At 38.8% G+C, this 16605-nt stretch overlaps 2 protein-coding genes across 2 annotated transcripts in view; both read left to right on the top strand.

The window, feature by feature from the left end:
* The window catches only part of tmem38a (transmembrane protein 38A), a 5997-nt gene extending 1846 nt beyond the window's left edge, over positions 1 to 4151 (top strand). The window contains exons 2-6 of the mRNA XM_027169984.2: positions 2 to 158; positions 1323 to 1507; positions 2182 to 2269; positions 3271 to 3388; positions 3522 to 4151. Of these exons, the coding sequence (XP_027025785.1) occupies positions 2 to 158; positions 1323 to 1507; positions 2182 to 2269; positions 3271 to 3388; positions 3522 to 3737 (764 nt within the window). The 3' untranslated portion in view covers positions 3738 to 4151. The remainder of the gene's footprint in view (position 1; positions 159 to 1322; positions 1508 to 2181; positions 2270 to 3270; positions 3389 to 3521) is intronic.
* A 2213-nt stretch (positions 4152 to 6364) lies between these two features.
* LOC113657846 (cartilage oligomeric matrix protein) lies at positions 6365 to 15612 on the top strand. Its single transcript, XM_027169983.2, has 19 exons — positions 6365 to 6521; positions 7842 to 7915; positions 8944 to 8995; positions 9228 to 9382; positions 9850 to 9987; positions 10109 to 10183; positions 11618 to 11770; positions 11876 to 11980; positions 12055 to 12162; positions 12247 to 12406; positions 12501 to 12619; positions 12704 to 12756; positions 12896 to 13089; positions 13165 to 13343; positions 13436 to 13484; positions 13577 to 13773; positions 14263 to 14435; positions 14538 to 14677; positions 15114 to 15612. The coding sequence occupies exons 1-19, from the start codon at positions 6434 to 6436 to the stop codon at positions 15224 to 15226; spliced, it is 2325 nt and encodes a 774-aa protein (XP_027025784.2). The 5' UTR covers positions 6365 to 6433; the 3' UTR covers positions 15227 to 15612.
* The last annotated feature ends 993 nt before the right edge of the window (positions 15613 to 16605 follow it).

Here is a 16605-nt window from a genome sequence, read left to right as displayed (position 1 = left end):
GGCTCAGTGGAGGTGTCCCGAAGAAGCCCTGTGGCCTCCTGGCTCTGTGCAATGCTGTACTGCTTTGGGAGCTACATCTTAGCAGACATCATGCTCGGACACAGCCCCATCGACTATTTCCATAATAACAGCCACATCCTCCTGGCCTCAGCTGTATGGTAAGTCTTTTTGCGTCAGTAAGCAGATACTCTGTAGCCACGTGCAGAGTAAAGCCATATTGATTTGCATAAAATTTCCATAGGCTTCACTTAGGTCCTCACACTGTGAACTACGCATCCTTGTCTTGCCCTAAATGAAGAACGAAGATTTAAAGAAAGACGTTTATAATAATGATTGCTTAAATTCCATATTAAATCCCTTACACTGTATTTACATCTTGCTGTTCAGTAAACAAACTGTAACCTATTCAGTTGTCATGGAGGCTCAACAACACAGAGTTTGTCAGCACCACTGTTTGACATCAAAACTCTGACAGCAGACACCTTTAAAGTGCTTGTTCTCTAAAATATGAGATGCCAGTAGAGCCGGAGAGGTCAAGTGGACATGGATAGGGATATATACAGTAGGCACAACAGTGTTCTCGGCGCTTTACATAATGCATTAGCATTCGTATTTAAGTCGAATAGTATTAGTATGAAGAGTGCATTATCATGAGAGAACCGGATGTGTCCGCTGCACATTACTGTGTATTACTCATAATTACTCATAACACACTCATACGTACACTACAGACAATTTAGAGATGCTAATCCAAAATTTAGGATTCAAAATTAATGCCAAAATTTCCATCATATCAATCTATCTAGTTAGGCGAGGCAGCATATCACAGGGTCCGTGCAAGACTTGTTTATCGGATTCTATTTTTCTATAAGTAAATCCCCATTTTCTGAAATGTCATCAGTATCATAATAAAAAATTGTGATTTCGATTGTTTGTTCTCTTAGTTGGCCTTGTGTTTTTTGGAGATACGATATGGAGTTATGACTTATATGAAGTTCGTGTATTATGTAACTTCATCTATCTTCCTATCTCTCTCTTCTCTTCCAAACAAACCATCTTCTTCAATCTTCTCCCGAGTATTAAATCTCATACAGCGGCCTCCTTTCTGGCTTTGCTAGCTGTTCTGATCAAAGCTCTAGTTCTTTCCCCCCTTGTTTAAGGTCCATATTTCCTACCACCCTACACTACTCAGTTGTGGCTATTTTCTGCATATTCAGGCTACATCGCTGTAATATATACTATACATATCTGACTATCTTTCATGAACTTTATTCACTCACAGAAATCTCAGGAAATAAATAGTGTTCTTTTCTCTGCTACAGGTATCTCATCTTCTACTGCCCGCTTAACTTGTTCTACAAATGTGTCGCATTCCTGCCCATTAAACTCGTACTAGTAGGTATGAAGGAAGTTGTTCGCACTCGCAAAATCGCTGCTGGAGTCCATCACGCACATCATGCCTACCACCATGGTTATTTTATTATGATCATCACTGGTTATGTCAAGGGTAAGTAAGTGAAGCTTTAAATAAGTCATTCTGCTTTATGTTCTCATTTTATCTCTGATTATGATTGAGTTGGCTTTACAGATTGTGGATCATTTAATCGCTGGTTACTACATTTTGATGTGATATGACATACAGTGTTTGAAAGCTTTATGCAAGAAAGTTGTCAATTATCTGCCGTTAAATTGGCGAGATTTGTTCATTTTCTAATATTGGAATATACTGTAGAATAATTAACTGTGCTTTTATGTCACAGTGAAGTGTAGAGTTTCCATCTTACCTTTTAGGTTTTTTTTCTATGCAAACAGCTTAAAATCTGTTGCACCACATTATGGGAGCGAACGTTTCTCTGTGCAAACAAGAAAGCCGATGGGGGGTGCGGTTGGGGTGGGGTACAGACTGTTGTTAAAGTAGTCAGTTTGTTTCATTGCCCTGTAAATGTATTCCTACATAAATAGTTATGATACTGATGTCAAGAAGAAGTCATGCCCTTGTGTATTAAATGTCATCTTGTGGAACGATCCTCAAAAGCTGTCCGAAAGAGTATCGCTTTCTCTCCAACTGTTAAGGAGATTTTATTAAACAGCCATGTGTAGGAGGCTTTAAATCCTGATTCCAGCCCGGAAGGCAAGATCACCTCTTCTGACACGACACGCTTTCATTCTATGTCCTTGTAGGATCTGGAGTAGCTCTCATGTCAAATTTTGAGCAACTGTTGCGTGGAGTGTGGAGACCAGAGACCAATGAAATTCTCAACATGTCATTGTGAGTGTTTCTTCTTCAGTTCTTTGTCCCACATTCTCTAGGCTATATCACCTTGAGTAAGAAAATAAAACAAAGAAATACAACAGCATTTTATACCACTGAACCCGTCGTGTCTATGATCCTGATGTTCCTGATCTCATGTCCATCATAGAAGCTATAAACAGAACGTGAAGCTATGAGAGTGTGTAATTTTACAGAGAAGCCCAAAGAAGTTTTTTTTTTTAAAGATTCCCTTCATAAACTTTAAATAAACCTCTTTGGTTTATGAACCGAAGTCCATGTGATTGAGTGGTTACTAAAGAAATTGTGATGTAATATCATGCGTTAGTATTAACTGAGATGGAACTCCCCAAGATTCAAGAATTCAGCAGTGATCTGAATCCTTATAAAAGAATTTTAATTCTTATAAAACTCTTTATAAAAGGTGTTAACTGTGTATTTTTGTTGGATAATGTGCTAACAAAAATGAATGTGGTCTGCCAGATTTAAGAAAAACAATATTATGTTTCAAAGCTAAACATGATTTCATTGATAAATCTTATTTATACAAGTTTCTACTTACTAGATTGAATGCCGCAGAATGGGCGTGATCAATTCTTGTAGTATTATCATAAACCAATTACATGTTGAAATCTCACGAGGACGTTGCCGCTGATGGGAATTATAGCTATAGTGTTTCTTTAGGTGACTAGAACGTGCATGGCGGAATAGAGCAGTGGTAATGTGTCTGTTGGATAACAGCAGTGAGGTAGGTTTGGTAGACAAAGTAGTTACATGCTAAACACTGGACACAATTGGGAAACGCACCAATGTCATGACAGGAGTGTAGACAGGACTAGTGCAGTTATGACATGAGACACCACGACACCAGGACATGTACTGAGAGAAAAACAACACAGGGATTACAGCATTTTTAAATATTGCACTATAACCACATTTCACTGCTGCACATTGTTAGAAGATCAGTAATCTTAATAATTCCTCTCTGTATGTATTTGCAGCCCTACTAAAGCCAGTCTGTATGGAGCCATTCTGTTTACCCTTCAGGAGGCACACTGGCTTCCTGTGTCTAAGAGCACCCTCATCTGCATCTTCACTCTTTTCATGGCTACTTCTAAGGTACAGTATGGTCTTATATACAAGAAAATTCCATGGACTGGACTATTGGTCTACTTTAACAGATTTGAACCGATTTCACTGAGATGGTGATACACAGATAGCACTGTTACATCGACTGCCGTTTCTTCTGTAGGTGTTCATGACAGCTCGCCACTCTCACGGATCTCCCTTTACTCTCGTCGAGTCCTGGGTTTCCCACCTGCTCTTCGGATCACCTCTCGCTGTTGAAGAGGCTCATAATCACCACCACACTGCCCCAGCTGCTGCCTCTGCCCCTGCCTCTCCAGCCAAAACCAAGGAGGAATTGAGCGAAGGCACTCGCAAGAGAAAAGCCAAGAAAGCAGAGTAGACACACATCTACACCACCAACAACTACTATCTGCTCTCCGGCCATTTTTTTTTTGATACCTGGTTTATAATCTTCCCTTATCGGAGAGATAGTATTTTGGTGTTCATTAATTAACGTTCATTTTTTTAATGGTGCTTTTAATAACAGATACTTTGTAGGGACTCTGTAAATAGTTCACCAGTAATTTTCATCCTTCCTGTTAATATATAGTGTATATGTCTATTTATCATGTACATTGTAGTCGTTCAGTGTGCGCTACGTTGTCCTGTCAGTGGTGAACTATCTTATAGACAGAAGAAACATCTTTGGATTATTAAGCCCATACAGATCAACATGTGGATTCTGATTACACACTTTATATCACATTGCATTTGAAAGTACATCATTTTCTGAAGTAAATATATTTTCCAATCACATCTGTTTCTGCGTAATTACATGCTACTTAGAAACGAGGTCTTTCAGCATGTTTAGAAAAGTAGCATATGATCCTGCACTGTAAAAAAAATAATCCCGTAAAATTTGCTGTGGTTGCCAGAAATCTACCGTAAAAAGTACAGTCGAAATGTTTATTCATTTACGGTACAAAGAAAATTTTGACTGTATTTTTTACGGTACATTTCTGGCAACTAGAGCTGCCAGTTTTTTTACCGTAAATTTTACAGTTCACTTTTAAGTATACTGTAAACAAAAAAAACATTTTGGCTGTATTTTTTATGGTAGATTTCTGGCAACCACAGCTGCCAGTTTTTTACCGTTGCTACTTTACAGTTTTTCACCGTTAAAACTACAGACATTTTTACGGTAATATTGTTAATACAGTATATTGTTTTACTGCAACAAACCATATTTTCATATGTTTTTAACTGTTAAATTTAAGGTCTTACTCTGTAAAACTAATTACAGTTTTTTCACTGTAAATTCTACGGTTATTGCAAGTTTTGTGAAATACGGTTTTATCCTGTAGCATTTATACGGTATATTACTGTTAAATTTACAGACTTTTTATTACAGTGAAGCCATTGTATGAAATTAGTTACAGACACGAAATTCTGGAAGTTTTATTGTCAGTTTGTTTAAATGCAATATTTATATGTTATCCTGTATGAAACGACAACAACTGGTTGTGTTAGGCGTAAAGCTCGATATGGGTTCATGGTTTCACTGTGAATGTAGCTTTACACACCAAGAGCTCAATAATTGGTGTGATGTTTGTACACTTTCCACCAGCAATGTCTAAAAATGCAACAGGTCATCTTACTTTAGTAACAAAGACACAATGTCACCAGATCTTCATCAGTCAAACCAAATCTTCAAGCAGCTCACAGGTAACACTCTAAAACCGATGGTTAAAAGGCAGAATGTGACCGAATGAACGAAAGAACAACAAAGCTGCTTTACATGAAATCCCTGAAATAAAATACAAAGATAAGACTTTAACTTTTCTAGGTACAAATTTTTTCCCCACTATTATATTTTCTGTCATGACATCACAAAACCATGTGTTCACAGCCCTCGCTTTGTTAAGACGTAACCGATTACCAGTGATCCCAGCTAAACAAAACAAAGCATGGAGTATTGCACTTCGACAAATCAGCAGCAAGAATTCTTTGAAAATAATCCAATTGCATGAGTGAAATCCTCAATATTTATCAATAGCTTTGTGTGTGTGTAGTTTGCATGTTCTCCTTGTGCCTCGGGGTTTCCTCTACTGGGTTGTTCCTCTGGGTACTCCGGTTTCCTCCCCTGGTCCAAAGACATGCATGGTAGGTTGATTGGCATCTCTGGAAAATTGTCCGTAGTGCGTGAGTGTGTGAGTGAATGAGAGTGTGTGTGTGCCCTGTGATGGGTTGGCACTCCGTCCAGGGTGTATCCTGCCTCGATGCCCGATGACGCCTGAGATAGGCACAGGCTCCCCGTGACCCGAGAAGTTCGTATAAGCGGTAGAGAATGAATGAATGAATAATCTGCTCTCACCGGGGCCCTGGGTTAAAGACAGAGGCGGTGTCATTTGCAGTTAAGGCAAATCTTATCCCTCACTCTAGACATTAAAAACATCTAGAAAGGGTCAATTGAATGGCATGACATCCCCAAAATGTCATCAGCAATTACAGTGCTGTTTTTGTTTTTCCATTTCTGGGAAAATGGAGCTGGGCTAATGCACTTTAACCTGGTAAAATGTGTCAGGATGCAACACGGAACCCCAAGAGCCAATGAACTGGAATAAAACCCACATCTGTGGATGCAATCACTGACCACCGTGGCACTCGGTATAAACACACTAGCACTACGGGAGGTTTTACAAATGTGATTCTTATGCTGAAGGTTTAAAGTAAAATCATGATTGTTTTTCCGAATGTCTTTTTTAGACATTTACATTTCCGGCTTAACTGATAACTCTTTATCAAACGATTCTGAATCTCGTCCCAGAAACATCTGGGAATTTCATTTGTAACATTTATCATTTACCCGAAAGAGGAACAAAACATAATTTGTCTCAAAAGGAAAACGTTCTAGCAAAAGATCCTTTTCATCCGTTTCATTGCGTAAATAATATTTACTTTAAGAAAAAAACATATTCCTGACTTCAGTGATGTCACCGGCCCAGAGAAATATAAAAGCAGAGGAGGAGACTGGGAGCAAGTCACAAGCAGGCGAACACCCACACAGCTCGAAACTGCTAGAGAAGCAAACCAAAGATGTTACTATTTGTATTTCTTCTTCTGTTATTATCTGGATTCCTTGATATAGGAAGGAGTGTAGTGTCCAGTCAAGGAGCATCAAAAGGTAAGCAGCTTCAATTAACACATTTATTTAAAATAAGTGAAATGATAATGAACCAGGTGGACCATGGACCGATAAGCAAGATCACATTAAGCTTTCAGTTCATCACCTTAGTCCTGATGCATCCTTTTGTTTTATAGCAGTTCTATTATTATCCTTGATTAATAGTTTTTGCAGTAGTAATGCTGTAAAGATCAGATCATATGTTACCTTGTATAGTGGCTATAGTGCAGTTGAGTGCAAAATTTCTGTTCATCCTTCAGACAAAATACAAAAAAAAAAAAAAATCAAGTCATTCAGCGTGTTAACTTTCATATATATTCCGTAATGGAAAAAAGTGTATAGTCAGGTAAAAGGAAAATAAAATAGCAAATAATATGACAGTAATGAAAAATAGTATTGTATTAAAAAATATAAACATTTGCATCATTTCTATATTTTTTTATTTGTACCTACCTTCATTATCTATTGTATCTTCTTCTTCTTCTTCTTCTTCTTCTTCTTCTTCTTCATTTCCTGATATATCAAATCTCACACAATGCCAAATTCGAATCACGTTTGTTCATATATTCTTTTTTTCTCTAAAACCAAGGAAGAAAAAAAATGTGTTTTTATGGTCATATTGTTATATACAAAACAGAAATAAAGTAAAAAACAACAACAACAAAAAAAAAATATCAGCCAGTTAAGTATCTTGCGGCAGCAGGATTAATTTCTTTAGCTGAACTACTGACTGGAATGCATGTTGTAAACTCTGACACAGTTAATGGAAACACCACATTTTCATCCCAGAAGAGGAGAGGCACAGTAGTCTCTGGGGAAAGGCAATACTCTGACATATAACTTCTGTTCCCGGACATCGGCTTCATACTGAGAGACAGCAGGAGCAGGAGGTGAAGGCGACGCGTGACTGATGCTCTTTCTGCCTGAAATATGAGCCTTGCTGTTACACTCGGTCTTCATAACTCAATCCAGCGCAGTCATTAACACATTCCTTCAATGCTAGCATTTATTATTTACAAACATACATAAGTTAGTTCGAATGAAAGTTACTTTGGCTCCAGAAAATTACAATTGAACTACTAGCAAGATCTGGCTACTCTCAGTTAACATCTAACTGTCATCTGTTGACGAGCGCTGACACGAGATCTTTCTTAAAAGCCTGGTGGAAAACTCATTGAAAAAAAATCAACATATTGCATAACACCTTGTGGGTCTGTTTTGTTCATTATTCAGTGTATGATACTTCAATTTATGTCATTATATGTTCCACTTTTGGCAGTTTTTGAACTTTTTAAATAAAATATTACTTTTTTTCTACAGATGATGAGATAATAAACCAGATTAAAGGCACAAACCAGGCCCTGTCTGAAATTAAGGAACTGCTTAAGCAACAGGTAAAAAGCAAACTGAAATTCATTGTGTCGATGGCGTAGTGGCGTAGAGGATATATGCTAAATAAGCTCACGGTGTATGAGTATATTGGCAAGTGATGCCATGCATCCAGACTAAAAGTGTAAATAGTAAAAAAAATCAGTGACACCATATTAGCATTAAATTGGTTCTTTACTGTTTTAGACTTAGACTTAGACACTAAACACCACACAAGGGTTAATAATGTTAATATAACAGTTTGCCATAAATAAGGAAAACAAATTGCTAATGCCAGGGGAATTGTCATCTTACTTTATAAAACCAGATGTAGCAATCTTTTTTATGTCTTGTAGTAAACCTCTGGCACTTTATCAGCTCTCACTTCAGCTCATTGTGTGGCTTTCAAACAGAAACAGAAATAGAAATAGATATAGAAATAAAATAATAATTCTGATCTCATTTGGCACATTCAGTTTCTCACCATAGCGGTTTATAGCTAATAAACTGCGATCAAAGAACATTTTAATTTAATGACTGAGCAGGTAAATATGGAGAAGATGACAATAATGACTTCATTGGCATTTTAGGAACGTTATTATGTTAGGAACAGAATCAAGTAAACGAGAATTACAAAATTGACTGACATGTATATATGCAGCTGTGCTCTATTACTGATTTGTTAGCCAAACCTGAATAAGCAACTGTTACAACCCCGTGATGCTGGGTTTGATTCTGAGCTGAGGTTATTTTCTATGTGGAGTTTTCCAAAAACTTGCTTATATGCTAAATTCCCTCTAGGTGTAAATGTTTGGATGCATGGCATCCAGTGATACTGGTGTCCTATTCCAAATGTACTCCTGCCTTGCTCCAAGTGTTCTCAGGTTAAGCTCTTAAACTACTGAAGATGAATGAATGAATGAATGAATGAATGAATGAATGAATGAAACAGTAAATAATCAGCTACACCTCTGCATATCTCTATGCTGATTGCTAATAGCTGACATTACACTATATAACATTATTGATATATTGCCATTTCTTCACGTATCAGATAGAGGAAATTGTGTTTTTAAAGAACACTGTTATGGAGTGTGAAGCCTGTGGTGAGTAAAAATTTCTTACGCTGTAAATACAAAGATTTTATGAATCAAACAGTTTTATTATCTTATATTAACAGTTTTATTATCTATTATCTATAATATATTGTTTAGCTTAGAACTCAAAGGTGTTCGAATGTAATATGACATTACTTGTAAATTTATTTATTTATTTATTTATTTATTTATTTATTTATTTATTTACATCTATTATTTACATTTATTTTCTACCCTGTAGGTATGCGTACAGGAGTTATAGAACCCAAACCATCCTGTGATCCCAATCCCTGCCACTCAGGAGTGACATGCACCATGACAGTTAATGGTATCAGATGTGGGCCATGTCCTCAAGGCATGGAGGGCAACGGCACCCATTGCACAGACATCGATGAGGTAGATTTCATCACAGGGAACCAAACCGCCAGACTTTTCCTCTTTGATCTCTGTGAAATTTATAGTCGTGGGGTGTTTGTTTTGTTGTCCGAAGATCACAAGTGTGTAGGGAGCAAAATTGCTCTGTCCCCTGTCAATCAAAAGTATGGCAGTAACCCATTACATGCATCTGTGAGGGTATGTTTGTGGAAGAGGGTAGAAAGCACTTTTTAAAAGATTTGTTTTTATGTGTCATGGAAGAAATATGTATGAACCTTCACCCTACCTGGTTGTTAGTGGACGGGAATACTGGCAATCCTGCAATACTGGCTATTTTTATAGATTGGACACACACACACACACACACATATATATATATATATATATATATATATATATATATATATATATATATATATATATATATATATATATATATAATTATAGCCTGTGATTCTTTGTAACATCCTTCTTTTTTGTGGTTCTAGTGCACTGTGAAGCCATGTCATATGGGTGTGAGATGCATCAACACGTCTCCTGGTTTCCGCTGTAGTCAGTGTCCTGCTGGTTATGCAGGACCCCAGGTGCAGGGAGTCGGAATCGACTACGCCATTTCCAACAAACAGGTTTCCGCTTCTAAATCTGAACATTATTCAAATATTGAATTCCAAACCTTTCAATCTCACCAAGTTCCCCCCCCATACAATTATACTTAACACGTGTTTTTCTCTGTCCCTTCATTCAAAGGTATGCAGAGACATAAACGAGTGTGAAATCTCCAACGGAGGCTGTGTGGAGAACTCCATCTGCTTAAACACAGCAGTGAGTAAATGACAAAGAAGTCATAACTCATCATGAGTACATTTTATGGTAGTATTGTTTTTTAAACTATGGATCCACAAAGGGGACTGGCATGTTTTCCTCAGACCTATGGAGCTGGAGATTTGATTCCCATCTCCAGCCAACATGCACAGCGCTTCCCTTCCTCCAGGAGATTCCTCTCCTAGTCCAAAGATACGTGTTATAGGCTGATTGGCGTCCCTTAATTGTTTGTAGTGTGTGTACGATAATAAGTCTTTAAATCCAAGCCAGAACCTAAGCTTCTCAGTCATCACTCATACATATTTGGCACCATCCTGAAAGCTGTATGCTGGACCTCTTTGAGATGGCAATAGAAATGACAAGCAGACTGGTAAAAAGAACTGTTATAAAGGTATTAGTCTTCAGCTGTCCACATTTGGTAAACCTGTGCCTAATGTAGCCTTAGATTTCTCATGGTTGGATATATTGCACATTTTAGTTGTGTTCTCCATGTTTGTAAAAACTTGCTATTTATTTTACCATAGCATTCTCCTCAGACGTCTGGACGTCTCCATCAACAAGCCGTTTCCAGCTGCAGAACAATCACTAAGTTTTTTGTTTTTTTTTGCAACATTCTATGAAACTTTAAAGTTTTTTAACCTAAAAATCACTGAAATTAGCTATTTCTAAAATACACAAACTAGCCTATGTGCAGCAAGAACCACGCCACAATCATTCATTTTCTACCACTTATCCGAACTTCTCGGGTCACGGGGAGCCTGTGCCTCAGTCTCAGGCATCATCGGGCATCAAGACAGGATACACCCTGGACGGAGTGCCAACCCATCGCAGGGCACACACACTCTCTCATTCACTCACACACACACACACACACACACACACACAATGAACAATTTTCCAGAGATGCCAATCAACCTACCATGCATGGCTTTGGACCGGGGGAGGAAACTGGAGTACCCGGAGGAAACCCCCGAGGGGCGGGGAGAACATGCAAACTCCACACACATAAGGCAGAGGCGGGAATCGAACCCCCAACCCTGGAGGTGCGAGGCGAACGTGCTAACCACTAAGCCACCGTGCCCCCCAATGCCACAATCAAATACACTGAAATCACATTCCTGTTTTTGAGCTCTTAAACTCTGCATGATGGTATGTACTGCATCGCTGCCACACGACTAGACGGATAATGGCATGACTTATAAGGAATACAAGTGGATGATGAATGTAAGACAGGGATGTCTAATCTTATCCACAAAGGGTTGTTTTGGGGGCAGATTTATGTACAGGTTCATGTAGAATCTCCTAACAACACATTTCTGAGCAATAACCTTGGGAACCTTGTAGGAACCTATTCTTCAGTGTGTAGGCATCTGATGCATTTCCATTTTCTAAATCCACCCCATTAGCCATTTTATGTGCCTGTGTGTGTGACAGGGGTCTTTCCGGTGTGGTAGTTGCAAGCCTGGATTCATAGGAGACCAGACAGAGGGCTGTAAGCCTGAGAGGGCGTGTGGGAATGGGCAGCCCAACCCTTGCCATGCGAGTGCTGAGTGCATCGTCCATCGAGATGGCAATATCGAGTGTGTTGTAAGGACTTCAAAAGATGCTTACAAAGCACTATGATTTGTATTGAAGTTAAATCTGATGTCTAAAACACCAAATCTGACTAGAACCTCAAATATCTGTACTTAGTGTGGAGTCGGTATGGCTGGCAATGGATACTTATGTGGAACTGACACAGATATTGATGGTTTCCCAGATGAAAGATTGCTGTGCTCTGACAGAAACTGTGCTAAGGTGAGAATAACGTTTTACAGAATATCTGAATCGCTAGTCCAAGTACAACAAACTCAAAGGAAGTGGCTTTGCAGGACAACTGTCTTACAGTACCCAATTCCGGCCAAGAAGATGCTGATAAGGATGGCATTGGAGATGCGTGTGATGAGGATGCAGATGGAGATGGGATCCTGAACACAGAGGTAATATAGACCAAATTTCCAAAATGTGTGTAAAGACTGGTTATTATAATTTCTCCTAATACACTGTTTTTTTTTGTTCACTAGGACAACTGTGTACTTGTGCCAAATGTAGACCAGAAGAACACCGATCAAGATGATTATGGAGATGCTTGTGATAACTGTCGCTTAATTAAAAACAACGACCAAAGGGACACTGACAGTGATGGCAACGGTGATGAATGCGATGACGACATTGACGGTGATGGTATGTTTGGCACGAGTGTAACCCTTTAGGTTTATTACATAATATATGATATTGGGTTTTTTCGATTTAGTTCAGATTGTATTGTGTTTTCCAGGCATAAAAAATGACAAGGATAACTGTGTGAAGGTTCCCAATGCTGACCAGATTGATCGAGACGGTGATAATGTTGGTGACGCGTGTGACAGCTGTCCTTATATTCGCAACCCTGACCAGGTCTTTCTCTCGTGCTATACATTACTTCGGTCTATTTGGTTACACACATTCCCGAACTCACGATTCCTTCTTGTGCACTTTCAGACGGACGTTGATAATGATTTGATTGGTGATCCTTGTGACACCAACAAAGACAGGTATGGACAAATTTCTGAATTTGATTTGATTGGTGACCCATGCGATGCTGACAAAAAACCCGGTTTGAACAAAATGCTGGACTTGTGCCTGATACATTTGCTTCAGTCTCTATTTGATTCCTTATCGCTTTCCCCCAAGTGATGGAGATGGTCATCAGGACTCACGAGACAACTGTCCTGCAGTCATAAACAGTTCTCAGTTGGACACAGACAAAGATGGGAAAGGGGATGAGTGTGATGATGATGATGACAATGACGGCATTCCTGACCTCCTTCCTCCGGGACCAGATAACTGTAGACTCATCCCCAACCCGCTCCAGGAAGACTGGAACGGTCAGTTTAACCTCTTTAGCTTTTCAGTCAAATGTTATTTTCTAACCTAAAGATACCTTCACGGATAAATTACAGGGGACGGAATTGGAAACGTCTGTGAAAAGGACTTTGACAACGACACATATATAGACCCAATTGATGTGTGCCCTGAGAACGCAGAGGTCACCCTTACTGACTTCCGTGCCTACCAGACTGTGGTGCTGGACCCAGAAGGAGATGCACAGATCGATCCAAACTGGGTGGTGCTTAATCAGGTCTGATTTCCTACCTCTGACCATTAAGATACGGGTCTTTTAATTTTGCACTTACCACAATGCAACAAATAACTTTTTTCTTTTCAAAACAGGGAAAAGAGATTATTCAAACCATGAACAGTGATCCCGGACTAGCTGTCGGTAAAAAGTTTATAAAACTCTGGAGTTAAAAGCATCACAACTGAAATCTTAAGTTTCTTAAAATCTTAAATTCCTTTATTTCTTGCACGCAGGTTACACAGCATTTAACGGTGTGGACTTCGAGGGGACGTTTCATGTAAATACAGTAACAGATGATGACTACGCTGGGTTTATCTTTGGCTATCAGGACAGCTCCAGTTTTTATGTAGTCATGTGGAAGCAGCTGGAGCAGAACTACTGGCAGGCAAATCCTTTCAGAGCCGTGGCTGAACCAGGAATCCAACTCAAGGTGCAAGTGTGTTTACGTTCATCTACCCCAAAAAGAACATCAAAAATATCCACCTGGCGGACACTGATTACAGATCAGTGTACAGAATCTGCCATAGGATCCACTAGAAAATATAACTAGTAGGAAGGAGGCTAGTACACTTTCAAACAGCCAGATGTTTTTCAGTGTAGTTTACATTGTGGGATCTAAAACCATCAAATTTCAAGAAAGCATGAACAAATACAATGGGAGTGTAAACAGTCCAATTCCATCAGCCTGGTTTAGGCCATGACCAATCGGAGATTAAATCCGAATACAGATACCGATACAAATTCACGAGCACTAAGAGATCCCAGTGAGTGGGGTTGTGTTACACTCTTAATAAGGAAAGTGTCAGCTGGTTACTGTGTGGACAATGACAGCTGAACCTATCAATGTTAAAGGCTGATGAAAAGGATCCAAAAGGATCTTCTGTGTTGCTTTGCTTTTATTTACTGATACTGTTGGTAGGCTGTGAAATCCAACACGGGGCCAGGAGAGAATCTGCGAAACTCGCTGTGGCACACAGGTGACACTTCCGACCAGGTGAAGCTGCTGTGGAAAGATCCGAGAAACGTGGGCTGGAAGGATAAGACTTCTTATCGTTGGTTTCTTCAGCACAGACCCCATGATGGGTACATCAGGTACAACAAAAACACCAGCTTCATCTAACTCACTTCATCTGAAATTGTGAACTTAAATGATCCGGAACAAAACAGGTATCGAATTCTCTGTCACTCATACAGGGTTCGGTTCTATGAAGGACAGAAGTTGGTCGCAGACACAGGTATTATTATTGACACGACCATGAGAGGAGGCAGACTTGGAGTGTTCTGCTTCTCACAGGAGAACATCATCTGGGCCAACCTGCGCTACAGATGCAATGGTATTTAATGTGTTTGTTGTTTTTATTATGTAAAATCCAGAGCCTCCAAAGAACCTGGTATGAATAGAACAAAATAATGTATAAATGTATAAAGCTAAAAGAGTTTAAGTACATCAACTGGGGAAATTAAACAGATGTTGTAATTAGTTGCTTGATATAGTAAAGGCCAGTATTACCTTCAAGTCATCTTATACTAAGCTAATTCACTCCATCCATCCATCCATCCATCCATCCATCCATCCATCCATCCATCCATCCATCCAATCATTCACCCATCCATCCAATCCATCCATTGTACACTTTTGAAATATTCTTGATTGTTAACACAGAACAAATAGAAATTCTGATCCGATGAAAATAATTTTATCAGAGCAAAGAATAGTCGATTCTCCAATATCTCGTTTTCCAGCCCTAACATCCTTCTTTTGCTCTTCAGATACCATTCCGGAGGACTTTGACACATACAAAGCCCAACAAAATCCAGCTTCAGGTTTAGCCACGGCCATCGTTCCAGGTCTCAAAGTCATGTTGTCCGTGCCTTCGCAGTGACCAGTGGCTCCATTACACCAGTGCTGTTCAAAGTGGGATTTGGAGACCTGCAGTGGTCAGTGCAACGATGCCAGGAGGTCCCTGATTTTATATTTGTTTTTTACTTTTAGTTACAGCAGTGAAAATCACAACCTGATGTAGGGGTATTAAATGCAATATTACATTTTTATAGTTAGTAAAACCTTTGAATGAATTGAATGGGCTTCAACAGAGCCATATGCCTGTACGGTCAAAACCGAACGCCTTCATTTTTAACCATGATGAAGATAATCACGAAGACCAGTTAATGTATTTAAGCCGAATGTGAAGTGTATCATTACTGTACTGTACTCTACACTGTAGCGGTAAAAAAGGTAATGGAAATAAACTTAAATATCATAAACTTACATTTTTCATGTTTTTTTTTTTTTTTTAAGTATAGTTTAAAGCAACAATAACCACTACAGCTGAGACAAAGACAAGTCTTACCGATGATACGGTGCCACTGAAATCACAGCCACTGCAGTTTAAATATATATATTTTAAAAACACATACAGAAATACAGATTACAAAATATAAATGATGTAAGAAGAACGATCTGATATATGCAGCTGAGACATCATGCACATCCATAGTTAGCATACTTTGAGAACGCATATAAAAAACGAAACAACAACAACAACAAAAAAAAACAAACAACCATGAAACGATTAGTGAGACTATGTACAGAGAGAAAGTGGCCTTCTACAACCATTTTCCACAAATATGTGTCAAAATAGGGACCACACCAGAAAGTCTATATAGTTACATGAGTTCTACACCTATGGATAATGACATTAGATTTTTTTTTTATTTCAAAACACCTGTGAAAGTGTTTCCATGCTTTAAAAGCTCCAGTTTTTGGATGATGATGGTTTTCTCATTACATGTATTTCAAATGCATATAAACAGCACTGTTTCGGTTCTGACTGCTGATTTCCATTTTTTTTTAAGTGTATCCTTTAACGTTCTTTGAGCACTTTTAGTGCCATCATTTTAGTTAGTTCTGACACTTTAATTTCGACTTAATAAAATAATCTTTAACCAGTAAATAAATACAGATGGCACTTATGTTATGTTTGGTGGAACACATCTATTCTATTCTGGTATTAGAGAACCACTTCCTCGTTTGATTAATATAATAGTGGAAATTTTGTGTGTTTGTGTGTGCGCATGCGTGTGCGTGTGCGTGTGTGTGTGTATATATATATATATATATCTCACACACACACACACACACACACACACCCACAAACGCACGCACACACATACATGAGAACCATAGCAGCTGCCCAGCAGTCCTCTTAAGGCTTATTGGGGATGTTGAAGGAGGCTCCTTTAAAGGGGCTCTGCGTTCTTA

The sequence above is a fragment of the Tachysurus fulvidraco genome, chromosome 2 (genome assembly GCF_022655615.1).
Source record: "Tachysurus fulvidraco isolate hzauxx_2018 chromosome 2, HZAU_PFXX_2.0, whole genome shotgun sequence".
NCBI lineage: Eukaryota > Metazoa > Chordata > Actinopteri > Siluriformes > Bagridae > Tachysurus > Tachysurus fulvidraco.
Note: the sequence above shows the minus strand (reverse complement) of the source record. Positions and strands in the feature narration are given on the sequence as shown.